This window comes from Rhinoderma darwinii, chromosome 11 (genome assembly GCF_050947455.1).
Source record: "Rhinoderma darwinii isolate aRhiDar2 chromosome 11, aRhiDar2.hap1, whole genome shotgun sequence".
Classification (NCBI taxonomy): Eukaryota; Metazoa; Chordata; class Amphibia; order Anura; family Rhinodermatidae; genus Rhinoderma; species Rhinoderma darwinii.
This window is the reverse complement of record NC_134697.1, coordinates 63,927,184-63,944,833: the sequence shown is the minus strand read 5'-3', so window position 1 is coordinate 63,944,833 and position 17,650 is coordinate 63,927,184. Positions and strand designations below refer to the sequence as shown.

The window sequence follows — 17,650 nt, the reverse complement described above, 5'->3', positions numbered from 1 at the left end:
ATCTGAAAAAGGGCTGGGGTTAAATGGTGCCAATAGAAACTACAACACCTCCCACAAAAAAAAACAGCCCTCACACCACTTCATTGACAGAAAAATAAAAAAGTTATGGTTCATTTAAGGCGGGAAGTGGAAAATGAAAAAAAAACCATGGTTTGGACTTCAAGGGGTTAAAGGAGGTTGTTTCATCAGACAATGCCTTTGATTAATATGGGAGGTGCTGTGGAATCAGATGGATACTGGCATCTGCTGCTCTTTACTCTTACAGTGACTACTACAGGGGAAATGTAGTATTACACAAAGTCATTTAAATTACTAGCCCTTCATATAATACCTTGATGGACTAGATCCACCAGATCAAGAGCCGCTGATTGTTAGCGGTTCTTAGCTCTTTCTCATAGAGGCGCAGATATCTATATGCTCTAATATGGAAAAGGGGATATTGAGATGAGTCAAGCCCTTTAGAGATAAATATACTCACTGTCCCTTCAAAAAAATGTATGGAATTTACTACAGGTCTACTTTTTTTAATGTTTTTTTTATGTTCACCTTATATTTTCACATCTCATTATTTTCAGTTTGTATATTGCATTTTCAGGAATCTTTAACCTGTCAGTGAGAATTCTTAAAAATCTACCTTTCAACATACTATTTATTATTTAGAATTATTGGTGGCTCCAAGGAGAGCAGAACGCCATTGATCCATGTCGTATGTCACCATTCTAACATCTCCTACTCCATTTCCCTGATGGATGTGTGTCACATTGGAGTCATGCCGTTTTGTGTCAGAAGGAAAAGAATTGTTATATTACAGTTTTGACATTAATGGACAGATTTGCTTCTACCTTATCTAGTGAATACATTTTAAGGTAGTTTTATTTTAGTCAAGAATTGTAAATTCTAAATAAATTTACTGTTCGACAGATTTCTTGATTTAGAGAGTAATTCCCGTCACATTTACAGTGACATATTTACAGATTGGTTTTACTAATGTTGTGAGTACATTATTTTTTTTTTCATTCCCATCATGATCCAGGTTGATCCATTTTGAGGTGCGTGAGAAATCTGCTGAGAAATGCTCTTAGAAATCACATTTATACTGTAACTTGAACTTAAAGACTTTGTTACTAAATATAATTAAAAACACACAAAACAGATGATGTCACAATTCTCCAGCTATACAATGTTGAGAAATTCTCGCTGTGGTGCTCTGCGCCAAATAGAAACAAGTGTACAAAACCACAGAGAAATATTTTGGGCGATAAAGTTAAGCACTCAAACTGGGATAGAAATATATACATTATATGTTTTGCGTTATTTATCAAAATTAATATTAAAAGAAACCAAGAAGTTTATAATTCTCAAAAAGAGAGAAAAATGTGCATTCCTACAACCCCACCCCCCAAAATATTCACTATCCAGTAAATTATATACATGATTTGGATTAACAAGTCTTATAATAATACAATATACTTGACATGCATGCATATACGGTTTATATAGCCCTATTGAGAATTTATAATACAAAATTCATGTAATGGATACAATTTTAATTACAGTAAAACCTCTTTGAGCTGACCACCACAGCAAAATGGTATTTTATGAAGGCGGTCCTCACAAAGAAAAAAGTGCATAGAACACAGGTTAAAGTATGCAGTAATGCAGTCAGCAAACATGCACAGCACACAAATAAACATTTAAGTGCCATAAACATTTAATTATTAGTTTTTCAATTAAACTCATGGATGGTATTGTGTCTTAGGGCTCTTTGGATCATTGTAATCAATCTCAGACACCTATGATAATTAGTTTGCCAGGTGTGCCCAATCAAAGGAAAACTACTTAAGGACGTTCCACATTATTAAGCAGGCCACAGGTTTCAAGCAATATGGGAAAGAAAAAGGATCTCTCTGCTACCAAAAAGTGTGAAATAGTGCAATACCTTGGACAAGGTATGAAAACATTGGATATTTCAAGAAAACTCATAGTACTGTGAAAAGATTTGTGGCTGATTCAGAGCACAGACGGGTTCGTTCAGATAAAGGCATAATGAGGAAGGTTTCTGCCACACAAATTAATAGGATTAGGAGAGCAGCTGCTAAAATGCCATTGCAAAGCAGCAAAAACAGGTATTTGAAGCCGCTGGTGCCTCTGGAGTCCCACAAACCTCAAGGTGTAGAATCCTCCAGAGGTTTGCAAGTGTGCATAGAGCTATTATTCGGCCACCCCTAAACAATGCTCACAAGCAGAAACGGTTGCAGTGGGCTCAGAAATACATAAAGACAAATTTTCATTTGTTGTTTACTGATGAGTGCCGTGCAACCCTGGATGGTCCAGATGGATGGAGTAGTGGATGGTTGGGGAATGGCCACCATGTCCCAACAAGGCTGCAACGTCAGCAAGGAGATGGCGAAGTCATGTTTTGGGGTGGAATCATGGGGAGAGAGCTGGTAGGCCCCTTTAGGGTCCCTGACGGTGTGAAAATGACCTCTGCAAAGTACGTAGAGTTTATGACTGACCACTTTCTTCCATGGTACAAAAAGAAGAACCGTGCCTTCCGTAGCAAAATTATCTTCATGCATGACAATGCACCATCTCATGCTGCAAAGAATACCTCTGTGTCATTGGCTGCTATGGGCATAAAAGGAGAGAAACTCATGATGTGGCCCCCATGTTCCCCTGACCTCAACCCTATTGAGAACCTTTGGAGCATCCTCAAGCAAAATATCTATGAGGGCGGGAGGCAGTTCACATCAAAACAGAAGCTCTGGGAGGCTATTCTGACATCCTGCAAAGATATTCAAGCAGAAACTGTCCAAATACTCACAAATTCAATGGATGCAAGAATTGTGATGGTGATATCAAAGAAGGGGTCCTATGTTAACATGAAACTTGGCCTGCTAAGTTTTTTTTGATAAAGGAGCTTTTGATTTCTGTAAATATGACCTCCTGATGCTGCAAATTATACAAATTACCTGTAATGACGGGGTAGGGAGACAGACAGGTGAGCCCTAATCTACCCGCCACTTAGTCCCTGCCTACTTGCACGGCCCGTCCTAGGCGACGGCGTACAACTGGGCGACGGTCCCTACGCTCAATATGTGTACGACAGACAAACAGACAAGGGTACACAGAAGCAAAGGGAAATGGGGCAGTTGCCCACGGCAACACCGTGAGCAACAGGAGTAGTGAACGAGCAGAGTCAAACCAGGAGTGTATGAGGTACCAAACGCAGAGCAGGAGCGTAGTCAGTTAAGCCAGGGTCAAAATGAAGATCAATAATAATAGCAGGATCAGCAGAGCCAGGAAAAAGGAAAGAGTCACAGGCACAGACAAGCAGGTAATAAAGGTATAAATAGACCGAGGGCGGGAGCTAGAACCGTCTGGCCAGGCTGTGATAGGTTCTCCCACTCCTGAGCCTACCAGCCTGAGTGGTAGCAGATCGAGTCACTCTATCAGACCTAGGAGCAGGTGCAGACTGATTAACCACGGGCGTCAACACAGAAGCTGTGTCTGGCAGATCCTTTACACACCGGCCCCCTCCCACAAGGAGCCACCCTAGGCACTGGACCCCCAATGCCTAGTGGCAAATATGGCCCTGCCAATATTATTTTTACAATGTGGAGCCCAAAACTGAATTCTGTATTCAAGATGTTGCCTTACAAGGGTTTTATATAGAGGTAATATTACATTTGAATCATTGGTCTTTAGCTCCCTAAAATCCAATTTACTTTTGCAGCTGCTGCTTGACACTGATTATTGCTGCTTAGTTATCTGTAATCAGAATACCTAGGTCCTTCACTTGTTTAGTTATCCCCAGCTTTATTCTATTTAATGTATATGCATTAATACTACTATTATGTCCTAGGTGCATTACTTTACATCATTTCAGTAAATTCCTGTATTCCCCATGAAATAATGTTGTTTCGGAAACATATTTTCTTAGGACTCTGCATTGTTCCATTTCTTTGTTATTCCTCCTAGAAATGTATATATAACTTGTTGACAACTTGGTGTTACCTTGTCAACCTTACCTTGTCCCTACACAGTTGATCACAGACTTAATGTAACCAAATCTTCCACTTGGGTCTTATAAAATGTTTAAAATAAAAAGCTTAATTTCATTAAAAAAGGCAGTTTTTGGAAGGGGGTCATAAACCTCAAGACGATTCGATATAAAAAAAAAAGCTGTGAAAATATATGATTCAAAAGACTCGGTTCCAAACGAATGGACAAGACAGGATAATTTGAGCAAACATTTCCTATTGTTGCCAGATGTTTTGAACAACAAGATGTCTTATAATATTAAAAATGTGTAGCCTACATGATGTTTTTTTCTTTTAATATCAACCTCATGCTTTGAGGGTGGCATCTCTGGAGCAAACCGATTTGAAGAAAAACTCCTTTTTTGAATATTTTAATATTTACCCTTTAGAAATCTTGTAATCTGGCTGCTGTTGAGATACTAGTGATTCACTTACATTTTCTGGTTGTTTATGCATTGTATATACTTCCCAACCTGACTCAGTATACCTTGGATAGAAAATTATTATTTATTTAAAAATAGCTGATATTTAAATGCAAAATAAACAAAATAAAGCCTGTTACAATTATTGTTTGGCCAAGCATTATGAACGCTACATATAAAACTACCCAAATATGTTCATAGAAAAATTTATTTTGTCCATCTTGTTGAAGTGTCCTGTTTTATTTGTCTGCCCCATCTTTCTGTCCCATCAAAAAAACAGGATCAAGGTGGAAAAAAAGGCAGTAGGATACAACAGTATAAGCATCATGCTTTTAAACATATGTTATATCTTTAAGGCTCTATTCACATCTGCCTTGTAGCCTCCCTTAGGCAGCTCCATTTTTTCGTTCTGTTCCCATAACAGAGCAGAACAACAAAAAACTTGCACAAATGTGAACAGAACCTGAAACAGCAAAAACGGACACTTCAACAGGATGGATACAGCATGATGGGAATTTGGCAAAACCAGAATAGATTTCCAAGATTAGCCAATAGCTGCATCATTTCTTGTTCACCGCTGGTGATTGAATAACCGCAGCATTTTCACCATAGACGGTTAAAACTATAGATCTGCATTTAGAATACTCATTTAAATGTATTCAAATCCATATTTCAGACTCATTCATTGATTAGAGATCAGAGAATTCATTAAACAGAGATCAGTATTCTCCCCAAAGACAATAAGGATTGACTGACTGTTGTGTTTTATATCCATGAAGTGAAATAATTTCTCTCAACATAAAGCTTCACGTTGGTTTGATTTACAATATAAAATATGAACTGTACCTAATTATTAAATAACTATAAAGTGATTACCTGTGAAGCTTTGTCTAAGGATTTATTTGATAAAAGACCATAAAATAACAATCCATAAGCAGCATTGTATGTAACCATAATCAATTATTCTTGAGTGGGCATGATAACAACATTAGCTGTTCGTTCTCAATAGGGCGTCAGTAGAACTGCGCTAAAGGATGTAAAAATGGGCAATGACTGGATATTGTTTGATTCTGTAAATATATTGTGGCATAGCTGAGCAGAGAGAATCAGAAATGGAGAGGCAATTACAAGGAGATTTGATTGTGTGCAAGAAACAGAAGCCACGACAAGGGCTGAATAAGCAAAACACACTCAACCGTGCAGAAATATCCAGGTATTAATCAGGAGTTAAAATAATAATAGTATTCGCCAGCGGGCGAGCCTGCACTGTGAGAGCGGTGATCGTTTTTGTTACAGGTGTTGTCTTTTCTATTTTTTTTCTTCTACGCTAAGAAATGAGCAACAGTCAGTGGAAATGAAACAAAACTATGTTTAACCCTATGCAGGCATAACTAGAAAAGACTGGATCCCATAGCAAACTTTTGACAGGGCCCCCTAGCCCAAAACCAATACCCCCCCAACATCCACAACCCCCCCTATCCCAACAATGAACATTTATAAACTCTGTGTGCAATGTAAAAAATGCAGCTAGGCCGCCAAGTGTACTCTTATTAACCTTTAGTTACAGGGTTACGAAAATGTTAACAAACAGGCAAGCATTTATTTAATCACTTAATTATGCTATTTTATGGTCATAATAGTTAAAAAAAAAAAAAAAAAAAAACTGACCTGAAACTCAGAGCATCGAGCCGGGAAGGATTTGTTTCCATCTGTTCTTACTAACTTTTAACGTGTAAAGGGGAGGGGTGAGTATAGCTTCTTTTGTTATGCTACAGCTATCCCTGCATGCATCCCGCCTTCCTCTCTATTTTATAAGATCCTAATAATATAGATCTATGATGGATCTATATAAATTAGAGGGGCCCTGGGGGGTAGGCCTCCTGCAGACGGTGCCACACACAGACCCCCTGCAGACAGTCCCATCCGTCCGCCACCCCCCCCCCATTAAAATTCTGGTGATACTATATGATGTGTATTTTTGTAAAAATAAATAAATTATTTTTTGCAAAGCAAGACTTTAAGACTATACATTGTGATTATTTTAATCGCTGATAAAGTGCTTTGGTATACTTCGTATATCATAGCATAATTGTCTGTCTGTAACAAACTGACGGGCAATCTACAGTATTAGCCTTTAGCACAGTCTATTATGCATACAACCATAGCAGGGTTAAGGCTTTTCCGAGGCCCCCGACTGCCACAGCAACCCATCTGCGCATCACGATCGTATTGCAGGGTTCTAATGGGGGAGAGCGGGAGCCCCCTGCCTCTGTTTAATCACCTATATGCCCTGGTCACAATCGACAGTTGCATTTAAGTGGTTTACCAGCCAGGATCGAAGGTAACTCTGATCTCAGCCATTGCAGCGGGATGTCGGCTTTATATTTAGCTGTGCCTGGACCATCCAATGGACATAACTGTACGTCCATTTGCTGGAAAGCACAGCTGAAATGGACGTACAGCTACGTCCAAATGCAGGAAGGGGTTAAATCTGGTCATTATGTGACTTTGCATTTTTCATGTACTGTATTTGCATTTGGGCGTTTAATAATTTCTAAATTAAAACTTATTTGACACCTAAATAACTTTGTTTATTTTAGTTATTTTATGAGGGTTGTGCATGAACTTATGTGTATTTAATTCATGATCCTTCGTTGGGAAGATATCTTTAAATGCTATGTACAACTTTGAAAACTATATATATTTTATTAATAAAAATGTGTATCTGTAGTATTAGTGCAACTTTCTAAATACATTTCTATTAAAAATAATTTTTACGCTTTCAGATACAGCTGCATTGTATCCACTGGTCTATAACAGGTGGATCCTGTGTGTTAGAGACACACAGGACCCGCTGTCACTGAATCAGTCAGAGCCGCTGACCTGACGGATACTGGATTCAGCACTAGATATAGCTGCTCCGTACACAGAATACAAAGCAGCTGTAGCTCAAAAAGTAAAAATTATTTTTCATAAAAAGTAATTAGAAAGTTGCACCAAACACATTGATAAACTGTTGTATTAAAAAAAAAAATGTTTTCAAAGGGGTACATAGCCTTAAGTGCTGACATAAAATTGTAAATAACTAAGTAAGTATACATTGGGATGTTAGATCTAATCAAGTTTTACATTATGAGCAGCAAATTTGGAGATGTGTGCTGAAGGCACAGAGACCCAACTCATATATGTTAAGTAAATATTAACTAAAAACGAATGTGTTCATTTCTGCCACAATAATCGACATGATCGCAACATTTCAAAATTCTGTTTCCACAGTGGAATGATATTTTTGTTTCCCCATTGAACACTAAAACATCAAACATTTATTGAGCGAAGTTTGGATACTATTTTATATATTTAAGGATTTAATAGAGATTTACGTTTACTTCAGTACTATATTGGGTCCTCTTTAATGTACTGGGGCCATTCAACAAGTCAAAATGTAAATTTCCTTCCAATGAGATAATAAAAAACGATGTTATCTGTTATATTAAGGGTCATGGGGTACAATATAAGATTCAAAATGTTTATCTTTATTATAAATGATATTTCTTGTTCTTTTGTTTCTTAGGTTTGGTCTACAACAGACTTCCATTTTTCTTAAATTACTTCTTTGATACATACTTACTCATTAATGAAGACACTCCAGTTGGTAAGTAGACAATGGTTTTTGTATCTTCAAACTAGAAAATGCAAGTTCTGTTTTAAATTGCTTTTACAATATTTTATTCATTGAAGTGTGACCCTTTTGGCGATCATAGACAAAATGGTACAATATAACAAACATGAGTTTTGTCACGATAGGCTGTATCAGTAAAAGCAAAATTTGTCTTGCTTTCTGTCAGTAGATGCCCTATACAAATTATTGTAATGATCGTGTCATGACTGTAGGTTAAAAATTTCTAAAGTTGACTGTTCCACAAAAATATTGTATAAATGATTTGTCAGGCTTTTATACTGCACAAAATGATCAATTTAAAGATTGATGCACATTAAGTCAAACTTTACTTAAAGGGAATCTGTTAACTTATTTTTGCCTATTAAAGGAGTATTTGCGTTTGGTAGGCCTTTTAAGAACATATGCCTACATACGTATGTATGGCTTCCTATCATCTTCTTTGCAGAGAAAATCCACTTTATTTCACTATGTAAATGAGGTTGGAAGTGCCCCTTGGGTGATCCGAATCCCGGCAAGGGCTTCTGTTCTCGCCATCTAACCCTGTCCTACTTCTCATCCCCTCATGATTGTCGGCGCCACGCTATGGCAACGTCACTGTTCCCTTCACTTAACTCTCCCACATGTGCAGCTCGCATTATATCTGGTGCATGCGCGGGAGTTCAGTGATGTTGGGCAGGGTTAGATGGTGATCTCTGCAAAGAAGATAATAGGAAGCCATACAAAGGGCCCATGGTTTTAAAAGGCCTACCAAATGCTGGTACTCTTTTGGTAGGCAAAAAAGAGCAGACAGATTCCCTTTTATTCTTTGACCATGATGTCAGCCAGCAGTAGTTATATATAATACTATAATTGGATTGACATATGGCATTTATGATAGAGTTTGTTCATGTTTCATAAGCAATAAGCATCTGTTCTGCATGAATAGTCTGTGCACTTGCTAAATGGACTCTGGATTTAAAGTCAGTTATTGTTGCTAAACATGGTACAACCAGTTATTGAGTTTAAGGGGGCACTTACTTTTCATGTGTGATATAGGTTTGGAATAGCTTTGACAGTATTTTACCATTTTAGAAAGCAATGGGACAGCCATCTGAAATATTCGTTTAAGCTTTGGCCACCATTTCATAAAAACGGAAAATGGTGAAATTACAGAAAATGGTAAATATTTAATAGAAAATAGTAATAGTAAAGGCCCCTACAAAAACCCCTCAATGGACATTTTAGGATAAATAAATCTGATTATGACTTTCAATTATTTTATTTTTTTAAAGGTTTAGATATGTGTGTTTGTAGATATAACTGTATGTACAAATATATTTATATTATATAATTTTTCTGCAAGGGCTGTGAGCCTCGAAATGAAATACATTGAACATATAAATGTTAGCTGAATAGTTCTATTCTTAGGCAAAACATTGCAATTTTTCTACCTAGAGGCCAATAAGGGGTCATCCTAAAATCACCACTGTATGACTTATGTTTGTGTATATAGACACAAAAGTTATGAATGGGGAAGAGCGGGGAGGTAGACCTCCTGCTCACCATTAGTTGTGTCTGGGGACAGACAGCGCCCGGATTCCCGCGCGGCCAGCGGTGAACAACAGAAATTCACACCCAGCGCTGGATCTTGGTTCAATTTTTTCTTTTGTGTATATAGACCCAGGAAAAATAAACTTTCCTGATCAACCCCGAAATATAGCAAAATTAATTTCTATGGTCCCATGCACACGACGGTGGTTTCCACGGTCCGTGCATTGTCCGGGAGTCTGGACCGTAAAAAGATTGGACATGTGTTATTACGGTCGTATCCAGGCTCATTGAAATTAATGCACATGGCCATGTGCACGGCCCGTGATTTGCGGGTGCCCGTGGGTGACACTTCGCGGCCGTCCGAGCCGCAAATCACGGCCGTGCACATGGCTACGGTCCTATGCATGAGGCCAAAAGTTAAATGGGAGTCTCCTATTGCTACTCTATATTGCTTAAATCCTGTTTACCTGTTTCAGTCAGATGTGTCCCCAATTTTATAGTCATGTATTTGTATAATACATTTAAAGGGGTTTTCCAGGGACACAAACTTTTTTACCTAATATTCTATGTAGCTATTTAATAAAGTTGCTAATATATAGTCTGTATTAAATCTGAAGACTTTACTTCCTATTCTCCCTACCTCTGCACTGCCGGAATTTCTGATTTTTATCTGTCTCTTTTTTCACTCGACATGAGAGTTAGAAAACACATCCCTGTGTCGATACCTCACTGACCTACGTAACGACACAGGGCTGTCCTTTTATAATTATTCCACCCCCTCTGTGTATATAGGCCCCCCACTAGTTCTCCTTTCCCCTTTAGTTTATCCCGTTTACATGCTTTATCTGAGGTGCGGTCAGAGAATCCTTACTAGATGTGGTCTTACAATGGATTTATAGAGTGGTAATATTACATTTGAATCCCGAGTTTTTATCTCTCTTTTTATACACCCTAAAATCCTATTTGCTTTTGCAGCTGCTGCCTGACATTAAGTGCTGCTCCTTAGCTTATTTGTTACCAGAATACCCAGGTCCTTCCATTTTTCCATTATCCCCAGTTTTATTTCACTCAATGTACATGAACTAATGCTATTATTGCGTCCTAAGTGCATTACTTTAAATTTATCAACATTAAATTTCATCTGCCTGAATAAGGATGGGCTTTTTATACACTTGTTTTATTCTGATCGAAAATAGATCAGATTTTTATCACAAACACGCAGTATTGTGCTTTGTTTTGTATAGATATATACATTTTATAATTTTATATATATATATATATATATATATATATATATGTATACGTTAATGTATTTTTCTAATGTGGTAAATATTTATTTATATGAGTAAGACTGTTGTGATGGCAAGGTCAAATACCCGTCATTACAATTGTGTATATATAGTTCACCTGCATACAATCAGGGGGAGCTACTACCTGACATCACTGTTTGATCTAGACTGAACTTTGGGGTTAATTCACTCCTCCCTTCCTGTTTGAAAAATCAGGTGTTATTGCCAATTAGAAAAAACGCTTGTCTCTTTTTCTCCCGGTCTTTCTGTGCATAAAATTATGCCTATTTCTTGTGTATCGCTGTATGAACCTGAGGAAGGGACCTGTCTGGTCCTGAAACGCGTAGTATCTATTACAAATAAAGTCTACTGGAAAATACTTTGTTTTGAATACTTACCTGTCAGGCGCCGTGTCCCGAATACTGTAACTTTTCTTCTCCACATCCTGTGTTCGATCTCCCTGGGAACAGAATTTTCTCTCGTGGGATAGCAGCGGGTGGCAGCCGACGTCTATAACGATCTTCATGAATTCTCGTTTCCACTCTAAGCAATAGTGTTGTGCCTATCTTAGCACAACACTGAAAGGTGAGTGTATCAGCTCACCACTTTGCTCACACTGTCCCCCGTTCCTTACAATATTACCTTAGAGGAGCGCCGTTGTCCTCCTCTCTCCTTTTTCTTCGTTTAGTACATAGATCCTTTTTGGCTTAGCACGTTAGTAGCAGTCCTACCTCCAGACCTTCAAGGTATAATTTTTACGAAAGCAAAGTCTACTCCATATGTTTTATAGCAAGCACTACTTTATAAGCGGTCATAATCGGAATCATGATTGTAAGCCCCTCGTATCAATAAACCTATAGAAATATGTGCTCCATTTGTATCCTGTTCTTTTCGAAATGACAAATGTGTAGGTCTTTAAGAAGGGTTAAAATGATTCATACTGAAGAACTGTGTGAGGTTTACCATGAACCTACAAGCCAGAGGGTAGAACCTTTTATTTAAACACAAACTTTAGGTAATAAATGCACCGTTGTGTGTAAAAGGAATAATACATTTGCATGTATCTCTTAAATGAAATGCCTGTGCTTTTGCATCTCAGTTGCTTGAGGGTAATATTTTATATAGAAATGTTTCTGCTAAAATTAGCTTTCTCTAAACTCCAATCAACTTTGCTCGCACTGTCCTTTACTGCCTGCTAAATGGCATTACATAATGTTCGAAAGGTTTAAGGATATATACTGTTTGCAAGTCAATGTAATGCGCTTATAATTTCCTGCACCGCAAAGTTTTTAAGGCATATTGTTCATTTTCATCTTGCTGTTATGCTTAACTGATTCTCATTTACAATAGCTTCAAGATATTGCTTGGAAAATATATAATGCAGTCATCTTATTAAAAGGATGCATGCTTTTGATTTTGTAGCAAAATAGCATTTGATGTATTTCAGCATGGTTCTATTTCAAGGGCACGATTCTGTGTCATGATAACTCCACTGATCAATTCCAAGTATAACTATGAAGAGTGTAGCTTTTCATCAATGATACTGCACTGTTTATAGTAGATGTAACTGAAGAAAACTTAAGGACACAGTACAAAATTCAATACCGGAGGTTGACCGATTACTATAACGGAGTGGAAGTGGCTCTAGGAGAGGGTCTATTCCATTTGTATCCTGTTCTTTCAAAATGACAAATGTGTATGTCTGTAAGAAGGGTTAAAATGATTTATACTTAAGAACTGTGTGAGGTTTACCATGAAACTTCAAGCCAGAGGATAGAACCTTTTATATAAACACAAACTTTAGGTAATAAATGCACCATTGTGTGTAAAAGGATGCCACTGCAGCTCTTGCCTGTTCGATGGCCTTTTCCGGTTTAATACATGTTCAGCCATTGACTATAATGGGCCTCCCATGTAGCCTTGAAGTGGCATGCTGCTTCCCCAACGTTTCTTCCACTTCATTAAAGCGAAGAGCAGGGCTCACATGGGTTGAACTTGTGTCAGACGGACATTAGTGGCATATCCCAGCAATATACCACTAATATCTATTCTGAGATACCTGCTTTAAAACCAAATTCTGTCAGTAAGAAGACTCAATAATTTTTCATGGGGATTCACCACTGAAATAAGTGACAAAATAGTGGTACGATGTGCCATCATTGCCTGATTCCTAGAATGAAGGGGCAGAAGTGCTAGGTAATGCATAGCGGCTTCTATAAATTGTCTCTATGCAGCTCCACTCCTAAAATGGCCCTTTAACTCCAGTTGGCAGTGGTGATGCCAAGAGAAAAAGCTAAAGGGTCTATGTGCCCTGCGTTTTAGGGATCATTCTGGTCTCAACTGTTTGAACCCCTTTTACCAGTAAGTGATATCATACAAATGCCATATTTCATCACTTACTGTGATCAATAATGTAATATAAGTTGGATAACCCATTTTTTAAGTATATGCAGTATAGCCTTAGCCAAGGTTCAGTAGATATTCTTTTTATTTGATGCATTTGTTATACAGGGTGGGCCATTTATATGGATACACCTAAATAAAATGGGAATGGTTGGTGATATTAACTTCCTGTTTGTGGCACATTAGTATATGGGAGGGGGGAAACTTTTCAAGCTGGGTGTTGACCATGGTGGCCGTTTTGAAGTCGGCCATTACTTTATTCTTTCATGAGTTATTTACAAGTTATGGGTGACATTATGGGTGTCAGGTCCGAGCATTCCTAGATGAACAGTTTCCTGGAAAGTGGATTGGTCGTCGTGGGCCAGTTGAATGGCCCCCTAGGTCTCCCGATCTGACCCCCTTAGACTTTTATCTTTGGGGTCATCTGAAGGCAATTGTCTATGCTGTGCAGATACGAGATGTGCAGCAACTGAAACTATGGATACTGGAAGCCTGTGCTAGCATTTCTTCTGCGGTGTTGCTATCAGTGTGTGAAGAGTGGGAGAAGAGGGTTGCATTGACAATCCAACACAATGGGCAGCACTTTGAACACATTTTCTAAGTGGTCAGAAACTTGTAAATAACTCATGAAAGAATAAAGTAACGTTAAAACCAAGCACACCATTGTTTTTCTTGTGAAATTCTCGATAAGTTTGATGTGTCACATGACCCTCTTCCCATTGAAAAACTAAAGTTGGATACAAAATGGCCGACTTCAAAAATGGCCGCCATGGTCAACACCCAGCTTGAAAAGTTTCCCCCCTCCCATATACTAATGTGCCACAAACAGGAAGTTAATATCACCAACCATTCCCATTTTATTTAGGTGTATCCATATAAATGGCCCACCCTGTAGATGGTCACCTGCAACATTAAATGACTAATGTTACTAATGTAATAAAAATGTCTCCAATTTCATTTATTTTCTTGAATGTGTTGCCTTATGAATGTCTTGCATAGAATGCCTTGTATTCCTCTATTGTATTTTTCAAGAGCATTAATTAATTTCATTCTTCACATGAAGCATATCCTGTACTATTTAATTTTTATTTTATTTTCCAAAACTTAAAATTAAATGTCAACAATTTAATAATGATGTGAAGTTAGATGTATTAATTCCCGACATACAGAAATATTTAATTATGTACTGAATTCTCACAATCTCAGAAAAGTGAAATCCTCTAAAGGTGCTATTTAGAGAGCCCTTGAGAGTACAACCACCCAACTGTTTGAGACAAATGCAGGTGTCAACCTCCAATCCTACAATAATACTTCATCAGTGCTTACATCCAAAGTCTTGTGTACTGTGGACTGTGGGGGTTTCTAAAATTTTGAAAATGTACAGATTACTAATGGTATTATTTATAAAATATCCCTTTATAGATTTTTTTACATTGCCGCCCATGGATTTTACCGCCATGGCCAGTGGATGACGCCATACACTGTGGCTAAATCAGGGTCTGGACTTACATTATGGTTTCCTTCTTGTATTCACAAGTGAAAATTGAGATTGTGCAGCTTGCTCAAAACTAAGCCGTAAAATATATTTTCCCCACAAATAGGGCTTCGTCTGTCTCTTGGCTGCATCTGATATTCCAGCTTATCCCCAACTAAAATGAATGTGGCAGAGCTGCAATTTAAGACGCTTCCAATGGACAGACGTGGCACTGTTTTAGGTTAAAAGCAAATCTTTGTCAACCCTTAATATCAGACTACAGGTCAGCGATAGTTGATCTTTTCTGGATAACAATAAAGACATCTTATTGGTTCATTTATTGGCTGAACACAACTAAACCTGACTGACTGGTGAAGTGTTTAGCAAGGCTTATTTACTTTTTATCTCTTCATTTTGGTTCATTATATTCTGCTGCTTTATGCATGTGGTACAGTATAGGGGGGAAAAAGTGTCGCAAGATAGTGAAAATTCTGTAACCTTTAAAATGCTCTAAACAATTCAACAGTACACACAAATATAAAAGCCTGAAAGCTAAAGTGTTGCAGGCAGAGAAATCGTGTTGTATCATGTCGTTTTCATTGTGAACTGATACTATTACTATTTACTCTGCAAATTGTGATTTAATTCCCTTGATGCAACTATTTTAAAAAGTGTACCGTCTTCCTTAAAATGTGTATATTATGTCAGAATGCCAATATTTTTATGTTTTACCTTACAGTGTAGTATACCGGTCATCGGTCATTAGTTTATTGTCTTGAAACATTTTCTCAATGGGTAATGTTCATAAGGATCCTGTCACCAATAATTTTCCACTAATTCATGCAGCAGCAGTCAATGAACAAACTCCCCAACCTTCTAGTTCGGGAGCTGTAAGTTGGTGCATGCTGTATGTAAGACATAGGTTTCCTTTTTACGAAAAACAAAGACGACTTGAATATGCTTTCTGATCTGTGGGCAGCATGTTATATAGCAGGAGGAGTTAAACAAATTGATATGTAATATTTACTGGGAAAATATTCAATATACCTTTTACCGAAGAAACCAAAAATATGCCTAAACCAAAAAATAATACAAAAGTATTCCAATAGTATAGAAAAATATTAATTTTTGTTATCCCAATTTGGAAAAATCCCAACAATTACATATAAAAGATAAAAAGCACAAAATTAAAAGAACCCTCGGATGGGAAGATCCAACATGACCCTATACAATAAGTATAAATAGCACATAACAATGATGCTAAATAATTCCACCAGAGACCCGGAATCTAGAATCTGATCCCCAAGGTAAACCACAGGTGTACTATACACTAAATGGTAAAAAGATTCAAACAGCTTGTATTTATAAACTAAGTCTATTACCTGCGTTAGACATGATGGCAGATGACACTGTTCCCAATCCGAGGAGACACCTCGTGGCTCGTTTCGCTACCTTCGTCAGGTAGCGAAGGTAGCGAAACCCGCGTCGATGTGTCTCCTCGGATTGGGAACAGTGTCATCTGCCATCATGTCTACCGCAGGTAATAGACTTAGTTTATAAGTACAAACTGTTTGGATCTTTTTACCATTTAGTGTATAGTACACCTGTGGTTTACCTTGGGGATCAGATTCTAGATTCCGGGTCTCTGGTGGAATTATTTTGCAGTGTGATTGTGCAGTGAAAGAAGCTGGGCTGGAACAATGAGAAGTGTATGACGCTGATTGGTCACTGATTGGTCAGCGTCATACACTCCTCTGTACAACGCCCAGTTGGTAACAAGAAAAAACACGCCCAGTTGTCTATTAAGAAACTAATTAGCATAAATCTAAAATTGTTTATAACTTGGTCAAAAATGAGTTTTTCAAAATAAAAACCACTGTTATCTACATTACAACGCCGATCAGATTATGTAGGAGATAGGGCACCTATAATCTGGTGACCGAGCCTCTTTAACGAATCAGCACGCGCAAAATAACTAACTGTCTTACACAGATAATAAAAATATAAATCCACCCACACTACTACTTTGCCTGAGAAATTAGGTTCTTTCTAGCTTGCTAGTGAAGCCCTGAAATATCATTTCATGGATTGACTGTAATTGACCTCTGCCTATACTTTGATCATCCTTGCCTGCCCTGACATTGATTGTTACTAGTGACGACCCTCTGCCGCTTGCCCTGACCTGTGGCTCAGCTAACCATGAGTGCTTATCTGCTGTCTGCCTCGACCTATGCTTTACCTGACCCTGCATACTGTCTGATTTCTGCACCATGCCTCTCTATTTCAGACATTGATTCTTCAAATTCTTTGGTGACACAGGGTCCACACCATTCTCTGTAGGCCGACTGACAGTTTCACTATCCACTGGCCCCATGACACTACCGCAGTCCTATTGTCCATTTAAATAAGGACTGAGTGGAGACCGAATGATGGGGAACCTTCAGTTCTAGAAGGTTGATGTACAGGCTTAATTCCACTCATTGCTGTGTTGAGAGAAGGCTCCCAACCCCATCAGAGAACCATCCGATGGGATCATGATCTCTAAAAAAAACCTGCCAGATCGAACAAGGAAGAGGAGGATCCAGAAGAAGGATCTCTTCCATCTCTTGTTTGACTTTTTGAATCAACCTAAACTGAGTGTTCCAGTGTACTTTGCTGAAGAAGGGCACCTAACCAGAATTGCATCTAGGAGCACCTGATAGGAGCTGCACTGAAATCTGGCTGCATTGCCACCAGTTTTCTGGTCAAGCTGGCTATTCTCTCAAGACTCTTTGTTTAACGCTCTGCCAAAATGGACCACTACCTTCAAC

At 38.1% G+C, this 17,650-nt stretch overlaps 1 protein-coding gene across 3 annotated transcripts in view; it reads left to right on the top strand.

Annotated features, from left to right (window-relative positions):
* CDH23 (cadherin related 23) overlaps positions 1-17,650 on the top strand; it is an 818,455-nt gene that overhangs the window by 100,779 nt on the left and 700,026 nt on the right. For all 3 annotated transcript variants that reach the window (XM_075841683.1, XM_075841681.1, XM_075841682.1), the window contains exon 3: positions 8,037-8,117. In XM_075841683.1, coding sequence (XP_075697798.1) covers positions 8,037-8,117 — 81 coding nt within the window. The remainder of the gene's footprint in view (positions 1-8,036; positions 8,118-17,650) is intronic.